This window comes from Mastomys coucha, unplaced genomic scaffold, assembly GCF_008632895.1.
Source record: "Mastomys coucha isolate ucsf_1 unplaced genomic scaffold, UCSF_Mcou_1 pScaffold18, whole genome shotgun sequence".
Lineage (NCBI taxonomy): Eukaryota > Metazoa > Chordata > Mammalia > Rodentia > Muridae > Mastomys > Mastomys coucha.
In genome coordinates, this window is record NW_022196900.1 from 95,996,563 (window position 1) to 96,011,288 (window position 14,726).

The 14,726-nt window shown below is 51.7% G+C and overlaps 1 protein-coding gene across 9 annotated transcripts in view; it reads left to right on the forward strand.

Annotated features, from left to right (window-relative positions):
• The window catches only part of Ubr4 (ubiquitin protein ligase E3 component n-recognin 4), a 113,957-nt gene that overhangs the window by 97,218 nt on the left and 2,013 nt on the right, over positions 1-14,726 (forward strand). For 7 of the 9 annotated variants that reach the window (XM_031379259.1, XM_031379263.1, XM_031379262.1 and 4 more), the window contains 11 exons: positions 465-655; positions 1,072-1,245; positions 1,518-1,617; positions 3,662-3,880; positions 4,705-4,818; positions 6,004-6,146; positions 6,448-6,609; positions 7,779-7,973; positions 9,604-9,828; positions 12,357-12,447; positions 13,118-13,280. In XM_031379259.1, coding sequence (XP_031235119.1) covers positions 465-655; positions 1,072-1,245; positions 1,518-1,617; positions 3,662-3,880; positions 4,705-4,818; positions 6,004-6,146; positions 6,448-6,609; positions 7,779-7,973; positions 9,604-9,828; positions 12,357-12,447; positions 13,118-13,280 — 1,777 coding nt within the window. The remainder of the gene's footprint in view (positions 1-464; positions 656-1,071; positions 1,246-1,517; positions 1,618-3,661; positions 3,881-4,704; positions 4,819-6,003; positions 6,147-6,447; positions 6,610-7,778; positions 7,974-9,603; positions 9,829-12,356; positions 12,448-13,117; positions 13,281-14,726) is intronic. The other 2 variants (XM_031379261.1, XM_031379266.1) reach the window with 1 other exon arrangement.

A 14,726-nucleotide genomic window follows, 5' to 3' on the forward strand; every position in this document is an offset into this window, starting at 1 on the left:
TGCACTGAGCCTGAGACCTTTGCATTCAGGGAAACGAAGCTGCCAAGGCTGTTCTGTCAGTTTGAAAGTGCTCACTGATGGACGCTGGGCACGGCCTGGCTGAACAGGCAGTGTTGATCTGACTCGTGAGTGACACGATCAGGCCTAGGGGTTGAAATCAGTCTGCAATGCAGTCTCCCCTGTGTGCACCAGGAACTTCTGCCTCCCAGGGTTGGTGATTTGGCCAGGCCTGTGCTTCTAGGAGTATATAGCCGTCTCTGTTCTCCCAGGGAGCAGGTATTGTATTAATGTGGTTTGGCCACCCGAGAGCCATCACAGTAGCTCGGAAACTCATCGGGAGCATAAGCTGCTCATTTTTCCCCAGCAAGCACTGAGGAACAGTTCCATCTAGTGGGAATAGCAACTTTTGGGGGTCAGTTCCTGGGTGCAGTCACCATCCTTACTCCCACCCTCTTTTGTTGCAGGGCAACCTCCTCCTCACAGGTGACAAGGATCAACTGGTGATGCTCTTAGACCAGATCAACAGCACCTTTGTTCGGTCCAACCCTAGTGTGCTTCAGGGCTTGCTGCGCATCATCCCATACCTGTCCTTCGGAGAGGTGGAGAAGATGCAGATCTTGGTGGAGCGGTTCAAGCCATACTGCAGCTTTGATAAGTAGGAGCCTGGAGTTTGATACAATGAGCCTCCGGGGAGAGCCCACAGAAGTCCCAAGCTAGGCTTGTGAGGCTGAGCAGAGCCACCAGGGGTGTTGTTGAGTGTCTGCGTGCATGATCTGGCATGTAGGGCTTTGTTTAGCTGGAGGCAGTCACTAAATCCTAGTGTATTAAAGCAGTAGTGGGAAGGGTGTGAGAGGGGAAAGGGCCTGGTGGTGTGGGGAGCTGCATTTGCAAAAGCCTGAAGGTGCAAAAGAACAATGCAGGCTTGGGGGCAGGACAGGCAAGGGAAGAGGTCTGGTCTGAGGGTCTCCTTTACCTGTCGAGTTTACACTGGATCCTGTAGACAGTTCGCCTCCTTGTTAACCAAGAGGTGACTGAGCTCTGCCTTCATGCTGAGACTCTACGCTCTCCTAGGTATGATGAAGACCATAGTGGGGACGACAAAGTCTTCCTGGATTGCTTCTGCAAAATTGCTGCAGGTATCAAGAACAACAGCAACGGTCACCAGCTGAAGGACCTCATCCTGCAGAAGGGAATTACCCAGAATGCCCTGGACTACATGAAGAAGCATATCCCCAGTGCCAAGAAGTAAGGCACCCTCTCTGGGGCACGTGGCCGTTTTCCCAACATCTTAGTGTGGTGCTGCCTCTGTGCCCTCTGCCCCTTCCCCTTTGGGGACATGTCCAGTGGCCACTCATCCTGAGGCTTTTCTGCTTCTGTCCAAGCGCTTGTTTGTATCTGGCTCCTGCCCTTAGTGGTTCCTTATTCCATTCTTGAAAATGGAACCCTGTTGAAAGCAGCCAGAGTAAGCAGCATCTCCAGCAGCCTCCTGTGCTGATGCTCCCATGTCTATCTTGCAGTTTGGACGCTGACATCTGGAAAAAGTTTTTGTCTCGCCCTGCTCTGCCGTTTATTTTGAGGCTTCTTCGGGGTCTGGCCATGCAGCACCCTGCCACACAGGTGAGTGGGCAGCATGGCTGTGGACATGACAGGTAACAGGAGGGAGTCATGAGCAATCTTTGTGTAGAACCAGCACGTCACCCGTAGTGTGGCTTACCCCGGTGCGTGAGGTTTTCTGTGTGTGCTCAGCATGCAGCAGTGACTTGTGAGACTTCTGCCTACAGTTGACATTCCGCCAGTTCAGTCACTGGGAAGCTTGAAATGCTCTCACCACTATTTCCTGCCCTGCCTTGGGCAGGAATCCATACAAGGGTGGAAGGAGGGAGCCTGATCAGATAGTGTCCTTTGCCCTCCACACACATGCGCACATGCTCACGTGGGCAGTTAGTTATAAGGTGCTGCAAACTCTCTTGGAGCAGCAGGCCCGCTTTACATTTCTAGCAGCCAGTGAGTGGCCCAGTTCTCTGCATTGCTGCCACACTTGCTGACTATTTTTACCCCAGTCATGTTGCTGAGTGTGGCACCTAGCTGTGGTTTTTGACTTGCATTTTCCTGCTGGTTAATGATGCTGCACAGCCTTTCTAGTGCTTTGTCTATGTCTTTTGCATGAAATGACTTTGCATCTTGCCATTGTCTAGGTGCATGCTATACGGTTTTGAGAGTCCCTAGAGTTGTTTTGCTTTTATAATGCTCTGCATTGAATATATAGTTCTGTGTTGTCATCTGGCAGCCTGTTCTGATAACTTCCCCCGAAGTGTAGGGACAGGGTAAAGGTCTTCCTCAGACCTGCAGGTAGATAGCCACAGTTGATACGCCTCTGTTGTAAGATTCTGCATACATTGTCTCTACTTCCTTAGAACAACTGTGCATAGGAGACTAAGGAACAGAGCTGTGATTTGGCCAAGGGCAACATGTGATGGCTATTTACACATCTTACTGTGCACATCCAGCGGCTGCTTGGAGAGAGATGGGGGTCGGTGGAGAGAAAGGGAAAGGGCTTGGTAACTTTAGAGCTCTGTCCTTTGGTTGAGGGATGAGGGGAATGGCAGTGCCATCAGAGGGGACGGAAGAGGCTAGGGGTCCAGAGAGGAGGGGTGTGTGCTGCCCTCCCTGCTTGTGTATGAACTTCATGTGGACAAGGTGTTGGCGGTTTTCCTACACCTACTTCACACACATCTCCATGTACGCACATGCATGCTCACAGTAGACACTTAGGGTGTTGAGTTTGGGGTGTGGATGCCTGTGGAAAAGTTTGCAAGGTCTTAAACATGGGCTCACTCAGCATTTAGGAACACGAGGCATGAGATAACATGCAGTTTTGCTGAGGTGTGGGTTCCTATGGTGAGGGTGGATTTATGAGTTAGTGAGTGATCTGAGGCAGCAGCTTAAGCTTTCACCTCTGAGGGTGGCTCTGCTGCTTTCAGTTGTCACCAGAGGAACTCCACCACTAACAGGACGGTGTGTGGGGCTTTCAGACCACCCACCGGACTGACCTGGAGGCCTCTCTCCACTGCACTTGCCTCAGCTCGAAGGAGCCTTGCCAAGGATAGATAGGCTTGGTAGCTCTTTTAACTTTTTGACATCTCCATTCCCATGGACTGGAATTCCGCCTCTAGTATCTTGTAGGCTGGGAGAACTGCCACGGGTTTGATGGCTATAGATGCTCATGTGCAGAACTTGAGGAGGTCCTGTGAATCCAGGGCTTCTGCCCAGGTGTCCCATACTGCTGAGTGCTTCAAGCACTGTCTCGCCTTCCATCCTTACAGCCACCTTGACTTTCCCCCTGTTTTATATGTGTGACATTCCCCCTGTTTTATATGTGTGACATTCCCCCTGTTTTATATGTGTGATTTGAGAGCTGACTACTCAGAGGTCACTGGGAAGCCAAACTCCCAGGCACTCTGACCTCTGTGAAACCAGTGACACAAGACAAGCTTGTGCGCTTGGACTGATTATACAGTGTTGACTGGGCCTGCATGGCAGGCTCCCTCCATAACTGGACAGGTTGTACACTCTGGTGGTAGTCAGAGGCTTTGACAGAGACTTTAGTGGAAGACCACGTCCATGACTGGATACCTACACCTCACTGGTTCTCTTTTGATAGGTTCTGATTGGAACGGACTCCATCACGAGCCTGCATAAGCTGGAGCAGGTGTCCAGTGACGAGGGCATTGGGACCCTGGCTGAGAACCTGCTGGAGGCCCTGAGAGAACACCCAGATGTGAACAAGAAGATTGATGCAGCCCGCAGGGAGACCCGGGCAGAGAAGAAGCGCATGGCCATGGCCATGAGGCAGAAGGCTCTGGGAACTCTGGGCATGACGGTAAAATCCCCACCGTGGACAAGGTGCCACCACAGGCAGACTAATGCTTCCCAGCAGAGTTGGGCTTGATGGTGTGTGAGGGTGCATGGAGGAAGACCCAGGAATTAGTTGGGTTGGGCATTTCAGGTGCAGCTACTGCTGTGCCACATGGGGGGGTGTCACTTGGGGTAAAGTGACCTGGCAGGTTTGTGCAAACAGTAAAACTGGAGATTCTGAGTACTACGTATCCAGGATCTAGTACATGCCACACACTGCAAGACCTCACATGTCAGATGTACTTGACATCACTATATCCATTTCCAGATAAAGTAAAGCACACTGGCCACAGCACGTAGCTGCTAAGTTCTAAACAGGACTTTGCATGGGGTCTGCTCAACACAAAGGGCTCTGTTGTCCTACTTTTGGAGGAAATGGTGGCCCTGGAAGACCCTTATTTTAACAAGCAAACTCGTGTGTCAGCAGTTTGACGCTTGTTGGGGACAGTAAGTGCTGAGAGCATCAGTAGCCCTTGGCAGCTGAGACATGGTGCTGGCACAGAACGAAGGGGCTTTTTGGTAACAACTGGCAATGTGGCAGCATGCCAGCTTCCCACTGCATGGTTTCCTCCGCTTTGGTGGCTCCTGAACAGATGAAGGGCTCCCCCCTCAATAGAAGGCAGTGGAGAGGGCAGGTATGTGGCTTAGTGGTTTGCCACTTACCTAGCCTACCAGCACAGCACAGCACAGCGGCAGGCCTCTTCTTCCACGCAACATTTCTGTGTCTGTGTGTGATCATCCCCAGCCAGGGCAGAGGCTGTATGACATGCTGCCTGTGTTCTTCTCCAGACAAATGAAAAGGGTCAGGTGGTGACCAAGACTGCGCTCCTGAAGCAGATGGAAGAGCTGATTGAGGAGCCCGGACTCACGTGCTGCATCTGCAGGGAGGGGTACAAGTTCCAGGTACGGCTGGTGGGCAGGGGGTGGCTGTACATGCCCAGCCTGTGGTACCACAGCCTGGCTCTGTGTCTACACTTGCCTATCTCCTGCAAGCCGTTTTGTACTGAGATAGGCTTGTGCTTTGGGAGATGACATGGGGCCAGCTACTGACCTTGAAGGCAGGAAGGCAAACTGATCTGAGCACCAGCATTGTTGGCACCTGGAGAGACCACCTTTTGGCATCCTTGTCGGTGCTAGGGCACTGGTGCGGAGTGTTGTGCAAACCATGCAGTCGTGCCTTTAAACCCTATTAAAGGCCCCAATTGATGGGTAAGAATGCAGAGGGCACCTGGCAAAGCCAGAGTCTAGCCTGGACACTGCAGGTCACGCTACATTGCTTGTGTTCAGAATGCCTGAGAGCAACTAGAACCCCATTCTCGTGTCTGATGAGGTGACACCTGGAAGGAGCAGTGCATGGGAGGCCTCTCAGCTTCCTGAGTACAGGATCAGTACTGAGTACAAAGCTCAGCAGCCCAGCTTTGCTCCTGGACTGTGGAAGGACAGCGTCTTGCTTGGTTGATACGGCTGCCTGAGAGTCTTGAGAAGCAAGCAGCCATGGAGGCCTCTAAGTAAATGAACCATACACAGAGAACAGCCTAGGCTTGAGGCTGGGAGTGTGGTTGAGTGGTAGAGTGCTCACCTAGCATGCACAGGGCCCCAGCTCCCGTTCCTAGAACAACACATCCGCACACGGGTTAGCTCACGGTTCTGGAGATTCAAGAATGGCATGTTGGCATCTACTGGGTCTCTGGTCATCCCACAGTGGGATCTCATGACCTAATCACCTCTTAGATGCCCCAGCTCCTCTCAGAATGTGCTGCTCTCTCTTACTAGCTTCCTTTTCCTCTCTCTCATGAGAGTCAGGCAGATCCTTATTCTGTCAAATCTTTCTCTGATTTGTCACCTTGTCTGCTGCTCAGTTAGACATCATTTTCAAACATAGGTGCTTCCAAACTAATGTTCCCTTCACTGTTTGGGATAAAAGGAGCGTACTTTTTGTCTGTATTTCAGCCAGGAGGATTAAAGGTGTGTGCTAAGGGCTGAGCCACACCACAACTAGAAAACAGACAGTCTCGGGGTTCACAATATATATGCTGCCACATCCTTGGTGGGAATTTCTCCACACTCCTTTCTCTGCTGGTCTTGCAGCCCACGAAGGTCTTAGGCATCTACACTTTCACCAAGCGGGTAGCCTTAGAGGAGATGGAGAACAAGCCCCGGAAACAGCAGGGCTACAGCACTGTGTCCCATTTCAACATTGTTCACTACGACTGTCACCTGGCTGCCGTCAGGTAGGCTTTGGCTCTTGCAGAGTGGCTTCTGATAAGTGGGCCTGTAGCTCAGGGCCTGGGCTGGGTTGGGGCAGGCCTGCTTTTCTGCTCTCCAGGCAGTGAGACCTTCACCCTCGTAGGCTCTCGAGCTGTACTTGCCATATGAGAAAGCATGTCGGGCTCTGAATGCTTGACCAAGGCAGGTGAAGCAGTCTGCTCGCCTGAGCTAATAAAGGATTGACCTTTGGCTAGCTGTCTCCCTAGGACCACTGTTGGCAAGCCCTCAGTACCCAGTGCCTCATTACCGGGTTAATTCCAGCAGTTGCTTGTCCCTGCTCTCCTCCCTGTCCCCATCCAGGTTGGCTAGAGGCCGGGAAGAGTGGGAGAGTGCTGCCCTGCAGAACGCCAACACGAAGTGCAATGGGCTGCTTCCGGTCTGGGGCCCCCATGTCCCCGAATCAGCTTTTGCCACTTGTTTAGCAAGGTGAGTGTTGAGTGTTTTCATAGCAGAAAGGGAGCAGTCTTCCAGGAGATGGGAAGGAATAAGCTCTACCGGGCCCCTGGTGACGCTGCCTCTTGGACACTTCACTGGGCATCCATGTCTGTCTGTGCTCTTCTGAGCAGATAGGGCTGACTAAAGTGAGCTGCTGAAGGGAAGTCAGTATCCTCCGTTTCTTGGGTATCATGTAAATGTACCATGTCCTTAGGGCCAGAATTTCCCAGAGTCCACTTGTGTGATATATGGCTCTGATGTTTAAATTATGAAAACAGCTAAGGGTTGGGTAGTTCCTTCTAAGGCCTCTCTAGCTTGTCTGGGTCCTCATGTGTTTGGCAAACCTTGTGGAGTCCTTAGTATACAGACACCTGGTGGTAATGACAGGGTCGGCGGAAAACATGCTCAGCTGTGTACTGTGGGTTACCGCTGCACACATGTGCAAACTGGGGCATGTATGGTGGAGTCGTTTCCCTAGGGTCATCCAGGTAAGAAGAAGCAGAACCAATTGTATGTTGATTCAGGGAGGAAAACCAACGTATTGGAGGATGAAAGATCATTAAGGATAAATCATTCTGTCACCAGAATGAGTTCCATATTTCTCCAAAATGTCATCACTTGTGGCCATGTCATCTGTCAGTTAGGAAATGAACTCCTAGGCAGATGGCGGTGGCATATGCCTTTAATCCCAGCACTCAGGAGGTAGAGACAAGCGGTTTTCTGTGAGTTTGGGGCCAGCCTGGTCTACAGAGTGAATTCCAGGGCAGCCAAGGCTACACATAAAGAAACCCTGTCTTGAAAAAAAGAAAGAGGGCTGGAGAGATGGCTCAGTGGTTAAGAGCACTGACTACTCTTCCAGAAGTCCTGGTTCAGTTCTCAGCAAGCACATGGTGGCTCACAACCATCTATAATGGGATCTGAGGCACTCTTCTGGTGTATCTGAAGGCAGCTATAGTGTATTCATATAAAATAAAATAAATAGATAATTCTTAAAAAAGAAAGAGAAAAAGAAGTGAACCCCCAAAGTGATGGCCTCTCTCCCATGTGAGAGCCTTACATGCGGTCACAGCAGCAGCCATGGTCTGGGCTCTGTCCTCCTTAGAGCTCTGCCTTGGCCAGGAGTCTGGCTTCTGTGTCATAGTGGCTCTGCTTCTTTCTAGGCATAACACGTACCTCCAGGAGTGTACCGGCCAGCGGGAGCCCACGTACCAGCTCAACATCCATGACATCAAACTGCTCTTCCTGCGCTTTGCCATGGAGCAGTCATTCAGTGCAGACACTGGTGGGGGCGGCCGAGAGAGCAACATCCACCTGATCCCGTACATCATTCACACTGTGCTTTACGTCCTGAACACGTCAGTACCTTGTAGCCCAAGACACCTCCTTGACTGACACTCCCCTGCACCTTTCTGTTTAGCTAGATCCCAGCCTTTACTGAGGAGGCTCTGTTAATCCACAGTTGAGAGTTGCAGAGTACAGCAATGATGGTAACTTCCTCCCCACAGCTGTCCCCTGCCCCCTTCGGGCAGTTGGGCTCTAGTCTCGGGCTGGCCTTCAGAGGGAGCATAGGCGACAGTCTCACTGCGTCCTTAGTCAGGACACACAGCCTGCGCAGCTGCAGGTTTCCAGAGGGTCTAAGGCTGCTGCGTGAATGGAACACTGACTTTCTGAGCCAGTCAGTAATTCTTCTGGCAAGGGTGAGAGGGGTGTTGAGTATTGGGAAAGCAGCTGAACAGGAATGCGTCCAGGAAGAAAGAGCTGTTCATGTCTGTGGGGCTAGACATGGCTTTAAAGAGGCCTGAGGGGTGCAAGCCATCCCACTCACAGCCTGGTTGAGAAGCAAGTTAGGATCCTTGAGTTTCATTTGACTGGGTGTGGACTCCCCAAGATTTGCAGCTCTCATGGACTGAGCTGGGAGCCATGGGAAGACTGGGCACAGCCGAGGTTCCAGGGTGATAGTCTTCTCCTTTCCCTTCTTCCCTTTTCCTGGTGAGATAAAGTCTGACCTTGAGACTGCAGGCTTCATTGTTAAATCTCAGGGCAGGGCTCATGACATCATCTGCAAACACCCTGGCTATCAGAACTGACACCTGGCATTGCCAACCACACAGACCTTCTACTGTCTGGAGCCCTCTGCAGGCCTCAGCAGTGCTAATTGCCAGTGTTCTTGGAGCCCTGACAAAGGATATGGGTTTTGCAGAGGCATGTCTCTTGGCAGCCGTGAGCTAGAATGGACTGCTCAGGCAGAGACCCGGTGAGAAAGCGCTTCCCAGGATTGACCCTGCCAGATGGAACTGGTGACTTCAGTTGTCAGCTCTGTTGTAGTTGTCTTGGCCAGGCAGGGCTAACCCTGAAGCCACCTCAGCCACAGCCTTCTTCCTTTGCTAGTCACTGGGCAATGGCATGAGCTTGGTGATAAGGCGGTTGCACCTCTGATGGAACAGTCACTCACAAAAGCAAGTTGGCTGCACAAATGAGCAAGCCTGAGCCTGAGGCTCCCCACATGGATGGAGATATAGTTAGGCTCCAACTCGGTCTGGGCATGCCCATTTTACAGGAGCAAAACGAAGCAAGGTAGTTTTGCACCATCCTGTATCTTTATAGCCCGTGACTATGGCCATGCTCCTTGCAGTCAAGATACTGGGTTTCTCAGTGTTGTTTTGCCTTCTCCTCATAGACAAGCACCAGAAGGTTATAGGGACACTGCTGGAGCTTTCTGGCCACAGGAAGACCATTACTTAACTGGCTCAGTGACTTTGGCAAGTCACCTCTTTCCCTGGGCTTCTAGAAAACTTAGGACAAGTCCACATTGGAGAATTGGTAACCATGCCCTGCCAACAGTCACAGACCTGAGAGTAGGAAGGTTAGGGTGCTAGAGAGGAGGGGGTGGAAGGAAGCTCGACAAGCTCAGACTCAAGCTTGCCCAGTGGCCTCCTTGGTTGACTCTGTCCCTTCCCTCCTACCATTAGAATTCTTCTCTTCCAGGACCCGAGCAACATCCCGAGAAGAGAAGAACCTCCAAGGCTTCCTGGAGCAGCCCAAAGAGAAGTGGACAGAGAGTGCCTTTGATGTAGACGGGCCCCACTACTTCACCATCCTAGCCCTGCACGTCCTTCCCCCTGAGCAGTGGAAAGCCACTCGAGTGGAGATCCTACGCAGGCTGCTGGTGGCCTCACATGCCCGGGCCGTGGCTCCAGGAGGAGCCACCAGGTCAGTACTTGCTTTGGGAAGTTGCTGCATTCAGTGCCTTCTTAGTGTGTTCGCCGGTTGTCTTGGTCATGAATGTTACGGTTACAGGTGTGCTCCTTTGACATGGCTATTGATCTGCCTCCAGCCTGTCGCCCTAAGTGTCTAGGCTGGTGGTTGACAGTTGCTTGAGCCCTCTGGGTCTCATGTTCAGTCACTGAAAAGGTGAATCTGTTGAAAATTCAGAGGAAGACAGCCAGGCCTAGGAAGACAGGATAAGACACTTAGGACTAGGGAGGCAGCTGAGCTAGGGAGCCGGACTTTTTGCCTCATGCTGGCTCTGCTGTAAATTAGGGAAGTTTCAGTGTGGCTATATCTAGAGATTTCTTTTCCATCGACTAAAAGCTTGTCCTTCCTTCCTTCCTGCCCCACATCCCTCAGGCCTTCCAGACCCCTTTGCAATTGTGTGCACCTCAACAGAGGAGCACATACAGGAAGTGGTCCTTGTTTTCCTGACTATGCCTTGTAGTATGGGTCAAACGGGGGCTCTCTGAAAGAACCATCTACGTGTGAAATAAGAGCCTCCTCCCAGACTCTTGCACACCCCTGTGGCCACAGCACACAGAATACATGTGGCCAGTACTTGGGCTGATGGTAATCCTGAAGAGTGCCTGCCTACCCTAGGGAGCGGCAATATAGCATATGTCCTGGTAGCTTATTTCTGCCACTTATGTGCCAGGTGTTCCTGCGCCGTCCTGCCTCTGAACATGTTAACTTAGACTCAGGGATCATTTTCACACATAGAGGCCAGGAAGGGAGCAGAAAGAGGCTCCCTTCCAGCCATGATGATGGCACCCTGTGGGGCAGACCCTGAGTTGGTCCACCTGGGGTCTTTACCTCTGTTAGCTCTGGTACTTTATGCTCCCAGAGTGACCAGGTTGCTACTGTCTTGTTAAATTCGGCCAAGAGGGAAGAAATGAGTGTTAGATTCCTGCCCATTCCAAACACTTCATCACCTTCTGTCCTAGGAGCTCTAGTGTTAATAGTTAACTAGCCGCGTGAAGTCAGCTTAGGTCTCGAGATGCAGAAATTGTGTTCATGGCACACAGGATGGCCATTTATCAGGCAGCTCCCGCAGCAGAGTCGAGTCTAAGCCCACTTGAGCTGTGCTTTCAGCCGTGAGTGGAGCTCACTCCTGGCTCGGATTTGGTCAGGGATTAATTAGGAGATCCAGCTTGAGCTGCATTGAGGCATTGCCATTTTCTCTATAGTTTAGTCACCTTTCCTAATTAGCTGTAAATAATTAAGCTGGGCAGGGTCACCCAAGACTCATGCTTAGCAAAGCAGGACAGCCACAGAGAGGGCCAAGCCCAGCTGTGGTCCAGGTTCTGAGCCTGCTGCTTGCCAGACAGATTAGAAAAGGTGCTGAGGGTTTGCCCTGGATTGGGACACCCTTGAAGGAGAGCACTTTGAGTGGAGGGTATGTAGAAGGTGTCTCTCATTCTGGAGGTGGGTGGTATCACTGGCAGTAGGTTTTGTCTGAAGGCCTGTGCGGTCTGGGGTAGGAAGCCTAGGAGGCCATAGAAGATACACAAAACTATAGCTTTAAAGGCTGGGGATGTATAGCTCAGTGGTAGAGCACTCGCCTACCCCAAGTTCAATTCCCCAACAACAAGTACAACACGCGTGAGAAGGGGGCGGTATGTGAACTATAGTTCGAGAGAAACTGATGGCTTCTGGTTTTCTGGTTTTCAACATTGAGCAGTGGATTCAGCAGATATTTTAGCCTGGAAATTGACTAGGCTCCCACTGGCCGTAAACAAAACAAGTAGTTGGTGCTGGGTACTCTGCTACCAGAGTGTTGTGAGATGTGGGACATAACCCTAAATCATGGCGAGGGATCATCCGTCCTTTATTTTCCACAGCCATAAATGATGCCCCCCTGTACTGGGGCATTCTGAGTCTTATAAGGGGTGGGGCAGGGGGGCTGGCTACCGCAGGCGGTGGACCCTGATAGAGGCACCCCCAGTGTTCCCAGGCACTATCTGGGTGCCAAGTCACTCACGTGTGGGTGACACTTGTTAGAGATGAAGGGATGTGGGCAGCTCCAGGATTACCCTAGGATTTGAGAGTTGCATGGGCAGTCCTAGCCATCACGGTTGCTCAACACCGCTCTTCTGCCAGCTTGCTGGTTTTCTGCAGAGCGCGTGTTTGGCTGATTGGGCTCTGTGGTGGATTATTCCTGGAGTCGGGGAAAGCCTGAGTTGGAACTTTGTTGTTTCTTCTTCATTGTTAGGTGCCATTTCATTTGTGGGCTTGGGAGAAGCCAGTACAAAGGAGCACTCAATCCTTGTGCTTGAGTTAAAGCATTTGAGTGCCATGTTTACATATGTCCCTGATTGTGCTGTCCCAGTTTGACAGTGCTGCACTGTCAGGTAGAGTTTATGTAGAAGCCCTGGGAGCCAGGCCACGTGCCCTCAGTCCCCAGGTTCTCTGTCCATCTCTGCAAGGTCCCCCAGGTCCTCACGGATAGGCTTTGCTCTGCTTCTCAGGTTGACAGACAAGGCAGTGAAGGACTATTCTGCCTACCGCTCTTCCCTGCTCTTCTGGGCTCTCGTCGACCTCATTTATAACATGTTTAAGGTAAGGAAGGAACTTCAGGGCCCACCGGCTCCAAGGGCTGTGAGACATGTGTGCCCTTGGCCAAACCCCCTTAGTGCCCACAGCCTGAGGCTCCTTACTGGCCGTGGGTTCTTTGCCCTTGAAAGTCTCCATTTAAGGAGAGGTGAACACCCTTAGCTCTGACCTGAACTTCCCCCTTTCAGCAGCTGAGGCCACTCTGTCATTGACCATCAGAGCAGTAAGCTCTTAGCACACTGATAGCCTTCCTGCTCTTGATCTCGTGTAACACTTCATCCCATGTGAATCTGCCCTACATGACCCCACTGTCTTACCATAGGGTAGAATGTCCTACCCACTCTCTGCCTGGACCCACACATCTTGGGGGAGGGTAGTGAGCCCTTTGGTCATCAGTGGAGTGGTCCAGTCAGAGCATGCCAGTCATCTTGGCTTCAGAAATGCAGGTGTGGGGCCGGCCTATGTTGAAATTGTGGGATCATGTAGAACATTGCATAAACAAAGAGGGCCTTGAGAGAGAAGGCCAGTGAGCCCTGCAGGCAGGACCTCCTTGCTTCTAGCTCTGACATATGTTGGGTGGGCTCTCCATAGCGCTGAGATGGTCTGGCTGACTAGACACAGAAAGCCAACTCTATTCAGTTACTCACCTGGCCCCATGTCCCACTGATTCTTGTAGAAGGTGCCCACTAGTAACACTGAGGGCGGCTGGTCCTGCTCTCTGGCCGAGTACATCCGCCACAATGACATGCCCATCTACGAAGCTGCCGACAAAGCCCTGAAAACCTTCCAGGAGGAGTTCATGCCAGTGGAGACCTTCTCAGAGTTCCTCGACGCAGCAGGTCAGTGCAGTTTTCTCTTGCAGAGATTCTCTGGGGCAGAGCCCAAGTCTGCCTCAGTGAACTGACCATTCATCTTCGCAGAGCAGAAGTAGGTGCACACTAACTACCTCCAGTCATAGGAAAGGTATTCATTCAAACAGCCCATTTTTCAGCAGTAGTGCGACTTACTTTTAGGGGCCGGTGCATCTCTGTGAGTTCCAGGCAAGCTTGATCTACACAGAGAGTTCCAGAACAGCCAGGGCTACACAGAAAAACCCTGTCTCAAAAAAAAAAAAAAAAAAAAATGAAAGCACTCGAGAGCAGAAAGCTGCAGTGCATCGCGCCCTGTCCGTTGCCTCATGCATCCTTGTGGTGGCTTGACCACTGGCATAGGAGTCCAGGGCTCTACTCTGCTTAGCATCATTCTGTTGTACTGTTAATGGAGGCTGTGGAGGTTAAGTAAGCAGATGTGGGAAGAGTAGAAACTCCTGGTTCTGACTTTTAGTCAGAATTAACAGGAGAAAGGCACTCCTGCCTTCCCTGCCTCCCAGCCCTGGGCAGTAGGTAGAGAGGCATTAGCATGGCACACCTGTGAGCATGCACACCAAGGGCAACATGGGAGCTGGTGTCTCAGCTCCTAGCCCCTCAAGTCCGTGCTCTCCCTGTACAAACTCTGTAGGAACTGGCCTCTCAGATGCAGACACTTTAACACTTACCTAGATTTCATAGCTAAAAAGTGGAAGCGGGGCGTGACCTGGCCCTACAGACTCCAGCTCCTAGGTCCCAGGCACTGTTGTGTCACAGCTTCCACTGGCGCTGTCTTAGAGGGGCACCGGGCACTGCACCAAAGCAGATGTAACTAGACCTGCCCAGCTTCTGTTTGTCAGCTGGCTCCCTGCTTCTCGACTTTCTGGTGTTCACTGTGGGAATTCTATACAGATGAAGGGAGAAATCCCCCAGGCCCTGTTGCCAAGGGAATGCTGCTGTTATTTATCCTTGAGAAGGAGACCCACTAGTCCGAGAGCCTGTCTGCATGCACTCTTGTGTTTTCCCAGCACTGGACATCAGTGCTCTGCCTTGGGATAGTGTCTGGGTCTGTCTGCCTTGCTGTCTGAGCTGCCATAGGCTGCCTTGCTCACCTGTTTCGTACTTCATAGCTCCTATTCCTCCTGACTGTGTCTTCCCAGCCTGGCTGTTTAGGAAGCAGGCTCACTGTTTCCCTCAGTTAGTCCTGAGCAAAAGCAAGAGTTTGTGTCCTCAGCGCCAAGGTCTGTGCTCATCACAGATGGCTAAAATGACCATGGAAGTCAAAGACAGTGAGAAGAGGTGGCCAGGGTGAAGGCCTCACCTACCCAGACCTCACCCCTGCTCAGTCCTTAGCAGGAGAGCCTCTGGCCTCACCCCTGCACAGGCCTTAGCAGGAGAGCCTCTAGTCTCTTTTGTGAGGCCAGGCCTGCCTTTTTTTTT